The following is a 14025-nucleotide window of genomic DNA, read 5'->3' as shown; positions in this document are numbered from 1 at the left end:
GGTTTGTTTTAAATCTACTACTTAGTAGCTTCATCGCATGCCCCATAGTCCTAGTATTTTTGGAAAGAGTAAACAAGAGATTCACATCTACCCTTTCCACTCCACTCAGTATTACATAGACCTCTATCATATCACTCCTGAGCTGTCTCTTCTCCAGGCTGAAGAGCCCTGGCCGCTTTAGCCTTTCCTCATAGGTAAGTTGCCCCATTCCTGTTATCATTTTTGTCGCCCTTCTTTGTACCTTTCCTAATTCCACTATATCTTTTTTGAGATATGGCGATCAGAACTACACGGTATCAGGTCAAAACTGCGGAAGACAAAGGTGCGCGCCGACAACTGAGCGCAGTGTGGTGGCGTGCGCCGAAGAAAATAACTGTTTTTAGGGGCTCCGACGGGGGTGGGTGGGTTACTTTATACAGATCGCGCCGCGTTGTGGGGGGTTTGGGGGGTTGTAACCCCCCACATTTTACTGAAAACTTAACTTTTTCCCTAAAAACAGGGAAAAAGTTAAGTTTACAGTATAATGAGGGGGATTACAACCCCCCCAAACCACCCACAACGCCGTCGCAATCTGTATTAAGTATAGTGGGGGGGGCTCCCCAACAAAAACCCCCATCGGAGCCCCTAAAAACTGTCATTTTCTTCGGCGCGCGCCTCCATCTTGTGCTCAGTTGTCGGCGCGCGCCTTTGTCTTCCGCGGTTTTGTTTATGAACCGAACTACATACAGTATTTGAGGTGCGGCTGTACCATAGAGTGAAACAAGGGCATTATAACATTTTCATCTTTATTTTCCATTCCTTTCTTGATAATTTTTAACATTCTATTTGCTTTCTTAGCCGCCGCCGCACATTGAACTGAGGGTTCAACATATCCTCAACCATGAAACCTAAATCCTTTTCCTGGGCAGCGACTCCTAACTTAGAACCCAGCATCACTTAGCTTCTTTTTTTTTTTATCATTTCAATACATCTAGTATACATAGATGTAAAAGGAAATACAAAAGTATAACATCACTTAGCTATTCAAACTAAGCACCAAGAAATGGAACAATGAGATAATTGTCATAATATAGTCCACAATCCGGTGAGAAGGAGCAAAATTAAGGAAAACCCCTCAGGAAAAGGGGATTCATATACAATGAAAATTTTAAAAGTAAAGAAATAAATGTTAACCTACCCTTTAAGTTAATCACCGCTTTGACACGCAGCTCCTGATTGGTGAGGCCCGACTAGAGAATGACACGGTGACAAAATTCATCACCGTTCCCGTCCCCGCAGATAACCGTGGGAAATAATCCCATGTCATTTTCTAGTGTCTATTTCAACCTCGGTCCTTCTACACCAGCATTCTTCAAAGCAAAGCTTGCGGGTCAGTGGTTGTGGCCATTCATACTCTGATTCTTATGTGAGCCAAGGATAATGAAGCCATTGTGACATCACTGATGTGATTGGCTCTTAGGCACTGGTGGAATGAGGCATTATGACATCACAATATCTGCTCTGGATACCAGAGACTGTCATTCTGTAGTGTCTGTTTCAACCTCAGTCCTTCTACACCAGCATTCTTCAAAGCAAAGCTCGAGGGTCAGTGGTTGTGTCCATTCATATTCTGATTCTTCCCTCTCTCCTTAAAGAATGACATGAAGATGGGGACGGGAACGGTGATGAATTTTGTCACCGTGTCATTCTCTAGGCCCGACTTTAGTACAGGAAGAGGCGGTCGGAGCATACAGCGAGTGATTTCTTTCACTCGCCGGCACTCTGGCTGCCCTCTCCTGCCTCTCCTGCCTAAAAACCGTATTCGCAGTTTTTCGACATTTGCGGGGGTTCCTGGAACGGAACCCCCGCGGATATCGGGGGAGTACTGTATATCATTCCCAAAACAAATATTGTCAGCCCTGAGTAAAACTAAAGATAAGAACATAATGAACAGAGCATCTCTCATCATATTTTATTGCTGTATTTATTCTGCAATAAAAATAAAATATTTTGATTTAAAAAATACACATTTTTTAAAGTGTACAGGACAAACGTAAAAGGTAAATCTGGTACAGGATCTTCAGCCAGGACAGTGGCTTTTCCTCTGGACACATCTGCTACACCTGATGCTGTCCAAAACTAATTTTCAGAATGGCATCATTTCTTTCCACCTTTGAAAGGTTGTAAAATTAAATTGGGCACAGTTACTGACTGGCACACTCTCTATTTGTATGGCTTTCCAAATAATATCAGCATTGCTAATTTTATATGTAAAGGTCAGAGACAAGGACATTATCCCATTAGCTATCATTCCAGTAAAAAAAAAAAAAACAAAAACTGGAAGATGCACACTGAGACAGAGATGCTAAGGCTTGGGCTGTTTTGCAGATAGAGCAAAAAAAATCAGAGGCAGTGAATTCTAGACTCCCCTGTGTTACCGTGTGATTCTGGTTCAGTTACTGCAACTCAGGGTGCCTGTTTAACCCAGCAGTAATGCCACCAGCACCGGTGTTCCTTCTAAATGAGGTACCCAAATGAGCAAACAATTTTCCCATGCTGCGGCGACCGCATGCAGGTAGCTGAATGATCCAATTGCATAACAGCAGGATCTCACGCAGATGGGATCCTAATTATTAGGTTTAGAAAATAGCAGTACCAAATTTAAAGAAAGCATAGAAGATTTTTATCGACGGTTCAATCAATACGAGGTCTCACCGAAGCACAAAGTTTCACAGTCAGCAGCTGTGCCCATTAGAAATAAATACAATACAAATGCATGTGTTTGATATCTTCCAAACTGATATAAATATATAACTCTGCGCAATGAATGTTTACTTTGCAAAATAAAACAGTGTTTTTGGTATTACTATTTTTTTTTTAAAAGGGGACTGATATTTTTACCATATATCTGTCATAGGGCTCCTTTTACAAAGGTGCGCTAGCGTTTTTAGCGCACGCACAAAATTACCGCGCGGTACGCTTCTGGAATAACGCCAGCTCAATACTGGCGTTAAGGGCTAGCGCGCGCTATTTCGCACGCTAAGGCCCTAACGCACCATAGTGCCATGCAATGGGAGACCTAGCAACCCATATAAAAAATATACCCTGCTTTAGAAGGAAACAAACAAACACTAGGAAAACCTATAGGCTTGAAACAAAGAGCAAAGACATTTGTTCTGTTTCCACTCATAGGCTTGGTAAAGCTTACTGATCCTCTAATGAATGGCACTCCATATTAGGATTTTTTTAAAAATTGATTTACTACGAGATTATAATCCACTTTGAGGCTCAATCTTTTGGAAGATTTAGGACCAAAACAAAATTATCTGCTAGAGCTGGATGCCCGTATCCTTGCAGTACAAAGATGTTTAAGGCCAAGGAGGATAAAGAGAAAATTCAAATGGAGAGAGAGCTGCCAACCAATGTTTTTATATAGTGCAGCAAGAAACAAAATGGTCATGGAAAATGTCAAAATCTAAGGTGTTAAAACCATTAAAACTACTGCCAAGAGATCAGGACACATTAATCTTTAATATTAATTATGTCACATCTGAACACAGAATTGGAACAAAGAAAACATAATTACACAGGAGATCTTTGTAATGCAATACATGTGCTTTCAGTCCTGCTAACTCCATTCAGTTCTTGTTCTTTGGTTGCGAGGCCATGTAGAGTGCTACTAGACAATAGATGGCCCCTCCTATTGTTAAAGCCATAGTTGTACGGTACAGCAGTCGATCAGGAAGACCACGCTTCAGATGTACTGGCACACCATCAGACTTCTGCAGGGAGGAAAAAAAGACAGCGAGAATTAAGGACAAATACACCCTTATGTAATTGAACTGCTAGCTAACAAGACTTTGAAGCTTGCATTTTTAAGTCCTTTGCTTTTTCTGGTTTTCCTTTCTTATAGAATATCCAAAACTGATGTCATTGTGCTTTTTAAAAGTTTTTAAACAAAATTTAAGACTGAACTTTGATTTTTTTTTTAATTTTCTGTATCTTGTGAAAATATTTTTGACTCTGGAAAAATGTGGGTTAATTATCTATAAAATCGGATGTATATATATATGTTCCTGCATAACTCTGAAACGCATGGACAGATTTCAACCAAACTTGATATCCATATCACTTACTATCTGGGAACAAACCCTGGGGGGGTGGGATGGGGGTGATATGTAAAGAATCATCAAAAAAGACAGATATTGCTTTAATCAATTGGGTGAATGATCACCCAATTGATCCCCAATCATCAATTGGGGAATGATGTCACACTGTGCTGTGCTGTCATTTCTGTAACAATGCCTCCAAGGAAACGTAAGGCAAGTTTCCAACAGCTATATGTAGAGCTTCAGACACAGTCCAGCATCATAAGGCCCAACTACAGGATATAAAAAAGAGAGCTGCTACATCTAGAGCTTCACAGACAATGCAACATCGTGAGGCCCGACTACAGGATATGAAAGATAAGTGTTTAATCCATAGTTTTCAGGCTCGCTGAGACTATAGAGGACAATTCTTGCCGTTGAGATTGGGATATCCAGGATTGGGAAATCCGGGCAACACCAGGTGATCAGCTAGTTTTACAATAAATGTATTATATTTATATTTCCCCACTTCACCTTTTGCAGTATTTTATGTTTAGATGAGACATATCTTTCATAACACCTCCCCAGCACTATTTTCTAATCTCCCACACTATTTAAGAATCACATATTCAGTGCAATGAAGAGGAATTTGGCCATTGGTTGATAATATTTTCTCTCTTCAATTTAATGTTGTAGCTGACAGGTAACCAATATGCCTCCTTTAGAAGAGAGAGGACATGGTCATATTTACCTGCACAAGCAATAATCTTGATAGTACTTACGTGCAAGATGTAGTCGATGTATCAGAGCTTTCTTAATACCACAGCAAACAGAATGCCAAAGAGCTCCCAGAATAAGTTTAAGTTAAACTTACGTCACCCCATTATCTTTAATAGTGCAGTCTGACATTCTAACCTTTTTCTGACATACACTGCAATAAATCTTTTTCTAATAAGTCTGCTCTTGCACACGATAACATACTACAACTGTTAAAAAAGGTCACCTGTCTGCCTGCTAGATGTTCTCTTTCTTACCTGAAAGAATTTCTGTAAATCCGGTACTCTGTTTTGGCCCAGGTATTCAGAGGGTGCTGCTGATTCCGATGCCAGCTTAGTGGGTGTGCCAAAAATCATAGCAGGGGTCCCGGAGACCACCCCAGCTCTTACTCCCTGTGTGAAAAGAAGGGGGAAAACCAAATCAATAAAACTATCGGTGCTTCCCAGAAAGATACATAACCATTTTTTTTAACTGCCACACAGATTTTTTTCTTTTTAACAAATTATATTCCAATTGTCCCAAATCACATCAGGCTATACGTATTTCTCCATTTTGGCTCAGCAAAACTCTTAGGCTACCCTTCTTTATGCTTACTACTTGGCAAACAAAAAAAATTTGTGGCTTAGACTAACAACTGTGTTCATAACATATAACCACCTTGATTTTGAACACCAGTGATTTCTTATGCCATAAATTTTATAAAAATGTTTTCAAAAGTTTTGCGGTGGATCTTCAGATAGCTTTTCCAGTGATATCCAATGTGTGGACCATAATGTTCCTCTCGGGATCAGTCTATATATCTTCATTGATCTTCATTGATCCCATGGGGCGGGAAGAGAAGTGTCAACAAAAAAGACTCCAGCCGCTTTGCTGGCTCCCCACTCACTCATAGTAATTTCTTTGCGGTCTGACCCTCCCATCCCTTCCCAACGTCTGACCGGCTCACTTAGTCCTTTGCTGGCCCCCCCTTCCCTTTCCGCGGTCCTCACTCCAAACCTGCCGACTCCAGCAACGTCTGCAGCACTCTACACATGCTGCTTCGGGGCCTTCCAGTGCCCTGATTTGTTCTTCCACGTCTCTGATGATATGCTGCTGCACAGGGAAATGGAGGGGGAGGGAATGCTGCTGCACAGGGAAGTGGGGGGAGAGAAATGCTGCTGTACAAGAGGCAGGGAGAGAGACAGATAGATAGAAAGACAGACAGCAGGAGAAAGAAAAGAAGAAAGACACAGGGGCAGGGAGAGACACATAACGGCAGACAAAGGGGGGCCAGGGAGAGAGACAGACAGAAATAAAGACAACGGGAGGGAGAGAGAGACAGAAATAAAGACAGACATATATTCTAGCACCCATTAATGTAACGGGCTAAAGTGTGTGGTGTGTGTCTCAATGAAGATATAGGCTCATCCCGAGAGGAACTTTATGGTCCATGCAGTGGAACAGCTATCTGAGGATCCCCAAAAAGCTTTTCAAAGCATTTTTTATTAAATTTATGGCATAAGAAATCACATGCGATATATAGACACAGGTGTTTCAAATGAAAGTGGTACTACTTGGCAAAGCCATGGGTATTTGCTTGAGTACAGAAAAGGAGGACTCCAAATGCAACACTTGCACGAGTGTTGACAGCAAAATGCTATGCATGGAGAAAAAAAAAAGGAGACAAAATGGGTAGCTTATGACAATTGTTTAAAATCAATGGTAACTGCCTGTGCCAACACTTCAGTAATACAAACAAAAGAACAAAAACCCCAAAACACCTCCCATTTCTGAGTAGGAACAAATAGTCTCAGTTTGGCAGGTTATCATCATGAAAGTAAAATGAAGCTTCGCAGACAGCAGTGCTCGGAGATGCAATCGGGCATCACAGTATATCCAAAGTAGGAATACAGCACCGAGGACTGAGGAGTGAACTGGAAATTTAAAAAACTATAATAAATAAAACAGCAACAACGATGGCACATGCAACTTTTGGGGCTCTTTTTACAAAGGTGCGCTAGGGGTTTTAGTGCACACACTAGCCGCTACCGCCTCCTTTTAAGCAGGCGGTAGTTTTTCGGCTAGCGCACGTTAATCGTGTGCGTGCGCTAAAAACGCTAGCGCACCTTCGTAAAAAGAGCCCTTACTTCATGAAGCTCCATACGAAGTACATCTATTATGCTTATCCCCCCCTTTTTTTTTTTTTAAATTATTGCAATTACCCTGTAGACCAAGGATCTCAAAGTCACTCCTTGAGGGCCGCAATCCAGTCAGGTTTTCAGGATTTCCCCACTGAATATGCATTGAAAGCAGTGCATGCACATAGATCTCATGCATATTCATTGGGGAAATCCTGAAAACCCGACTGGATTCCGGCCCTCAAGGAGGGACTTTGAGATTCCCGCTGTAGACTCTCTATATTATCTCTCACCAAAGAGAGCCCTCCGATCTTCACAACTGCTAACTGTCCCATCATTTAGACAGCTATTTCTTGCTATTGACAGGAACTCTTCCCTCTCGGCTCACTTTGGAACTCCCTACCACAATACATCCGCAATGAAAGTTCGCTTTCAAGATTCAAGGCACAACTGAAAGCTTATGACGTCTCGCAGGCCTTCTATTCAGAATCTGACAGCCCAGATAAGATCAATAAATAAGCCAAGATAAATAGGGACTTCTTTTACTCCCTAGCCCAGGGGTAGGCAATTCCGGTCCTCGAGAGCCAGAGCCAGAGCCAGGTCAGGTTTTCAGGATCTCCACAATGAATATGTATGAGATGGATTTGCATGCACTGCCTCCTTGACATGCAAATTAGAGAATGACACGGTGGCGGTTACTCACAGCTAGGTAACCCGCCAAAACGGTGACCAAAAAAAATGGTCACCGCAAGTTCAGGGACAAGGCAATTTACCGCCCCATGGGGCGGTGAATGGTAGCACGGGGCGGTGAACCATCTGGAACGTGCGGTGAACGAGCGGCAGCCCACTCTCTCCTGCCGGCCGGCCGACCATGCATCTCCCTCCCTCCCTTCTTTTCCCTTACCTTTTCTTGTTAAAACACGCGTTTTCTATAAGGCTAGGAGCTGTATTACAGCCGGAGCCTTGAAGTCATGTTGCGTTGCACACTGGAAAAAGTCTCCTCTGATGCAACTTCTTGTTTCCGGTTGCATCGGAGACTTTTCTAGCCGGCAACCCGATGCGACTTCAAGGCTCCGGCTGTAATATAGCTCCTAGCCTTATAGAAAACGCACGTTTTAACAAGAAAAGGTAAAGGAAAAGAAGGGAGGAAGGGAAATGCATGGCTGGCCGGTGGAAGGGAGCTGCTGGACCACGTGAAGGGTGCTGGGGGTGGGGGGATGGAGAGGAGAAGACGGGGATGGGGCCGGGGCGGTGAAAGAGACAATGAGGCGGTGAAGGGCCAGTGAAGGGGACGGCAGAGACAGGGACGGGGTGATGAAAGGGACAGCGGGGACGGGGCGGTGCAGAGGATGGTGGTCCGGGGACGGGGCGGTGATGGGGACATAATTTTTCCCCTTGTCATTCTCTAATGCAAATCTATCTCATGCATATTTATTGTGGAGATCCTGAAAACCTGACCTGGCTCCGGCTCTCGAGGACCGGAATTGCCTACCCCTGCCCTAGCCTGATGTTTTTTTCCTTTTCTCTTTCCCCACACCTGTTTATTTCTGCTGCAAAGCCACGTGAGTGGCGAAACGGGTCACCATTGGGCTCGTCAGTAGCTCTGCACACTTTAGGATAAGTAATTTTTTGCGGTCTATAAAAAAGAAAAGTGATGACACAGTAAAAATTGGTCTCATTGGTCTCACAAAAAAGGAGGTGGAGGTAATTAGGTCAGTGATGGAAAATATAAACCTTTGATGGCTTGGTATTGGGTTGAAATATCCTTTCCAAGTAGGTTTCTGAGACCATTTCTCTCCACTCTCTTAGTTAACACCCTTCAGGGGGATTTGTTCTGTATTTGTGCCTACAAATAAAACCCCATGAGACAAACATGGTAAGGAAACCTTGTAATTCATGTAAAACAAGGAAGGAACATGTCAGCCCATCAGAAAACCATCTAAATACTGTTGTTCTTCCAATCACATGTATGTCTCTCTGCCAGCCAAACGGCCCCCTCCAATATGTATCTCTGAATAATTCCCAATACTAACTAGCTCTGCATCCCTGACTGATAAAGCAGTGCAAACACGAGGGACATTTTTGATTGTTATGCAAAGCACTGGGTCTTAGCTTTTAGAGTTGAATGCACCGCTTCATCACAAGAGAATGAGCACATCTCAATAATAGGAATACTCCACAAAAGACCAGCTCATAAATTCATATCTTGCTTTCCGTTCAGGCAACAAAGGAAGATCTGTCAAGACAACAGCAGCCTAGATCAAAGCTCCTTTATCAATAACAAACTGATTCTTTCCCAGTACCTTCCAAATTCTATTGGGGGTTTTTTTTTCTGTCACTCAACAGGAAAGCTGTAATTATGTCAATTTGTATGCACTCTATTCTGAGACGCAAATTGAAGGAATGTAAGTACTTAGCATTCAGTGGATATGTACATTACTACATCTATTAACAGCCCATATTTTATGTATGTTAACTTATAACCCGTTCTGGGCTCTTTTGGGAGGATGGGCTAAAAACGTGATTAAATAAATACCTCTCCCTGGGGCAGAAAGAATTCTTAAGAAGTGATTTGATATTCAATGTGTCATTATAAGAGCACAATTGGGAATGTTATCCAGTAGTGGGAAAAGTATAAAACTGTGCTGTGGGGAACTGCACAATTTTAACTTTCAAATGGTACACTTACTTTTTGGTTATGTGCAGGCAAACACAGGTTTAAAGGGCAATTCTATATCTATGCACCTAGGTCTACATGTCCCTTGTGTGGGAATGTCTAGAATGCTAGCACTTAGAAACTCAGAAACATGCAGGCAGATAGAAGCCAAATGGCCCTTCCAGTCTGCCCATCCACAGTAACCATTATCTCCTCCTCTCCCTATTGGCTATACTTGCATTGTGATGTCATAGAACTTTATGGTTATAGAAACATGATGGCAGATAAAGGCCAAATGGCCCATCCAGTCTGCCCATCCGTAGCATCCACTATCTCCTCCTCTCACTATTAGCTAAGGCTCTTAACATTTGCATCTCCTCTTCCTATAGGCTGAGGCTCTTAACACCTGCATTGTGAGGTCATAGAACTTTATGGTTATAGAAACATGATGGCAGATAAAGGCCAAATGGCCCATCCAGTCTGCCCATCCGCAGCATCCACTATCTCCTCCTCTCCCTATTGGCTAAGGCTCTTAACACTTGCATTGTGAGGTCATAGAGCTTTATGGTTATAGAAACATGATGGCAGATAAAGGCCAAATGGCCCATCCAGTGTGCCCATCCGCAGCATCCACTATCTCCTCCTCTCCCTATTGGCTAAGGCTCTTTACACCTACATTGTGAGGTCATAGAACTTTATCGTTATAGAAACACAGAAACATGCAGGCAGATAAAGGCCAAATGGCCCTTCCAGTCTGCCCATCCGCAGCATCCACTATCTCCTCCTCTCCCTAAGAGATCCCACATGCTTGTCTCACGCTTTCTTGAATTCAGACACGGTCTTTATCTCCACCATGTCTGCTGGGAGACTATTCCACGCCATCTACCACCCTTTCTGTAAAAAAAGTATTTCCTTAGATTACTTCTATCACCTCTTAACTTCATCCTATGTCGTCTCATGCCAGAGTTTTCTTTCATTTGAAAAAGACTTGCATCCTGTATATTAATGCCACAGAGATATTTAAACATCTCTATAATATCCCTTTCCTCCTCCTTATGCACCTGAGCATCCACCTGGCTTTGACCATCACCTTTTCTCCTTGTTTTGCCAACAAATTGCCAGCAACGATATGCTGCAAATATCTATGTAACCACACAGATGGGGCTCCTATTTACACAAATGATTTAGATTAGATGTACTCATTTTGTACACCCGCTTATAACCAAGCAGTGTACAAAAATTACATAAAACATAACTAAAATGTATGCATAAAAATAAAAACATTTACGCACTTGTTAGCACAATTACACTAATGCTGATCTTTCATTTGTAATTTGAGCACATTAATTTCTATTATTTCTAACTCCAAAAAATAAAAAATTACTGCACCAATTGCATTATAAGAACCTAAGAATAGCCTTACTGGGTCAGACCAATGGTCCATCAAGCCCAGTAGCCTGTTCTCACGGTGGCCAATTCAAGTCCCTAGTACCTGGCCAAAACCCAAACAGTAGCAACATTCCATTCAGAATCCTAAATAATAGCAAGATTCTGGAATCCCAAAGAGTAACAAAAGATTCCGGAACCCCAAGGAATAGCAACATTCCATGTTACCAATCCAGGGCAAGCAATGGCTTACCCCATGTCTGTCTCAATAACAGATTATGGACTTTTCCTCCAGGAACTTGTCCAAACCTTTCTTAAAACCAGCTACGCTATCCGCTCTTACCACATCTTCTGGCATCGCGTTCCAGAGCTTAACTATACTTTGAGTGAAAAAATTTTTTCCTCCAATTGGTTTTAAAAGTACAGTCAAACCTTGGTTTGCGAGTGTTTTGCAAGACAAGCAAAACATTTCCGCAATTTGTGCCTCGCAAACTGGGCGTTGACTCGATTTGCGAGTGCCCCCCCTCACCCCCCCCGCACGATCCGGCTTCCCCCGCCAAGCATCCAAACAGCATCCCTTACCCCAATCTGGCACAAACGCACAGGACATGCCGGTGCCTGAAGATCCTCCCTCTTGGCTGGGCTGGGCCTTGAGCATCTACACATGCTCAAGGCCTTCTGGTCTTGCTCTCTCCGAGATTCTTAATTTTGGCAATTAAATGTGCCATAACTTCAAAGCTTTAAAAAAAATCGATTCAATAGGCTGAATCGAATCGAATTGAAATTTTTTTTTCCTGAATCGGGCAGCACTAGTGCACAGTAGTAACCAAATCAATATACATGAACCAACCAGGTCAGCTGCATCTCACATGATAACATTTAAATATAAAGGCAATTCATAATGGCCATTTGGAAGAGGGATGGAGCAAGTTGGCTCACCTTAAATTTTATTATTTCATGAACTTCTTTTATTAGGGCTCAATCAAAAGTGGTTCATAACAACTCACTAGACAGAGAATAAAAGGAACAAAGGGAGGAGAAGAGAGCAAGAGAAACAAACAGTAAAAGGCTGCGACGTGAGCTCCTGAGCCATCTGTCCCATCACATGCTCGGCGTCGGACCAAGGAAGGTGAACTGCCCTGTTTCCCAGAAAATAAGACCTATCCTGAAAATAAGCCATAGCATGATTTTTAATGATGATCCAAATATAAGCCCCACCCCAAAAATAAGCCCTAGTTAAGATCGACCCCCGAAGCCTCCCTGCCCCCCCAAATGTCCCAACACTCCCTGACTCCATCCCTGACACTTGTGCTGCCCGATTCGCTGAAAAAAATCAGACGTGTCAATTCAGCAACCCCCACCCCGGTGAAACCTGACATACCTCCGCTCCAAGGCCTCCTAAAGCAGCAGCGGCGGCAGCACTCTGAACGGGGTACTTCGTGGTCTTCCCCCGCTGGGGCTTTCCCTCTGTTGCGTCACAATGGGAGGGTCAGTGGGGTTCTGCTGCACAGGGGGATGGGAGGAAGGGATAGAAAGATGCTGCAGAGGGAAGGCCTGGCCCTGGTGGGGAAGACCACGAAGAAGCCTGTTCAGAGCGCCGCCGCCGCTGTTTTTGGTTGACCTTAGAGAGGAGGTAAGCTCTGCTCTAGATGGGGAAGAGAAGGGGAAATTCGGTTTGAGTGAGAATAAAGGTTCAACAGACAAGCATTTGACCTTAGTTGTACCACTTATATCGACCGGATCTTGAGACTTCCCTATCACTAGGAGGGAACCAACCCTACCCCCATAAACTGTGGGAGGGAGATTGGATCTTTCGAATTTAGAAACTTCCGAGTCAGTTTCACTTCAGGAATCTATGAAAGAACAAGAGACTTGATTGAAATATCTCAGCCTTGCCATACCACTGTGTCTCTGTCGTTGTGCACTGTTGTTGTGTTTTGTTTTTTTTAAATATATGTTTAGTTCCTGATCCCCTCTGTTTCCATGGCAAGCATGTTCGCGGATGTGAGGGCCGTTTTGTGGTGCCGGACCTGGCGGCGCCGTGTAGGTCGGAAGACGGGCCTCAGCATTTTGTAGGTCCGGGTCTGGCGTCGCCGTGTAGGGCGGAAGCGGGAGGCGGGGCCTCAGCACCGGCCGAGCGGCTCGCACCGCCGGCCCCCAGTAGCTGGAGGCCGGCGGCGGACATGGCTTGCGTTGCATGGTGGAGGAGGAACATCGGTGACGTACAACCCGCGCATGCGCACTAAAAAAAACGCGACAGATCAAGGAACACGATTTTTTTAGTGCGCATGCGCGTCCTACCATTTTATTATATTAGATATGTAAAAGAAGTACTATAAATGGATTTAGATGGATAAGGAGATTGTGAATGCCTATTATATTCCTCATGGTTCAAGGAGGGAGGAATTGATCATATTAATTCCCCAGATAGTTTAGATCTTACAAAATTTTTAGAAAATACTCAGGAATCTATAATCAAGAGCTCTAATTCACTAATTTACATTGTCATCAGTGGAAAGAAAAAGGATAATTATGAAAGATATTTTTGGAAAATATGCTATATTATTTTATGGGCAGACAATTTCTATTTTCCTAGATGTGTCCAGACAAACTCAATGTCGACGCAAAGCCTTCCTCCAGCTGAGACCTAAAGTCTTGGCTGGCGGAGGAGACACTATCTTCTTGAAGTTTCCTTGGGTCAAATCACATGGGAAACTGATTCTTATGTGGTTTTGGATCCAAGACACCTGGCGGGGCCTCCGCGTGTGCGGATCACCGGACTTGAGTCTGATCCGGAGATGGCAATTCTTATGTTCTTAAGTGATAATGACTATGATTTTAAACTCTCTTCTGTTGGGTTTAATAATATGTTTGCCTGCTATAGAGAAGATAAATTATTTAAAATGTTTTCTTTATATTATTTCTTTGGTCTCCTTTCACAAAGGTGTGCTAGCCGGTAATTTTTCAGCTAGCATGCGCTAATCTTGTGCGTGCGCTAAAAACGCTAGCGCACCTTAGTAAA

At 43.1% G+C, this 14025-nt stretch overlaps 1 protein-coding gene across 1 annotated transcript in view; it reads right to left on the bottom strand.

Annotated features, from left to right (window-relative positions):
• Positions 1-1944: 1944 nt before the first annotated feature.
• Positions 1945-14025, bottom strand: part of LOC117358226 (cytochrome c oxidase subunit 7A-related protein, mitochondrial) — a 36719-nt gene continuing 24638 nt past the window's right edge. Inside the window, exons 2-3 of the mRNA XM_033939904.1 lie at positions 5102-5236; positions 1945-3761 (exon numbers count right to left, since the gene is read on the bottom strand). Of these exons, the coding sequence (XP_033795795.1) occupies positions 3618-3761; positions 5102-5236 (279 nt within the window). The 3' untranslated portion in view covers positions 1945-3617. The remainder of the gene's footprint in view (positions 3762-5101; positions 5237-14025) is intronic.

The sequence above is a fragment of the Geotrypetes seraphini genome, chromosome 3, assembly GCF_902459505.1.
Source record: "Geotrypetes seraphini chromosome 3, aGeoSer1.1, whole genome shotgun sequence".
Taxonomy (NCBI): domain Eukaryota; kingdom Metazoa; phylum Chordata; class Amphibia; order Gymnophiona; family Dermophiidae; genus Geotrypetes; species Geotrypetes seraphini.
This window is presented reverse-complemented; position numbering and strand designations above follow the sequence as displayed.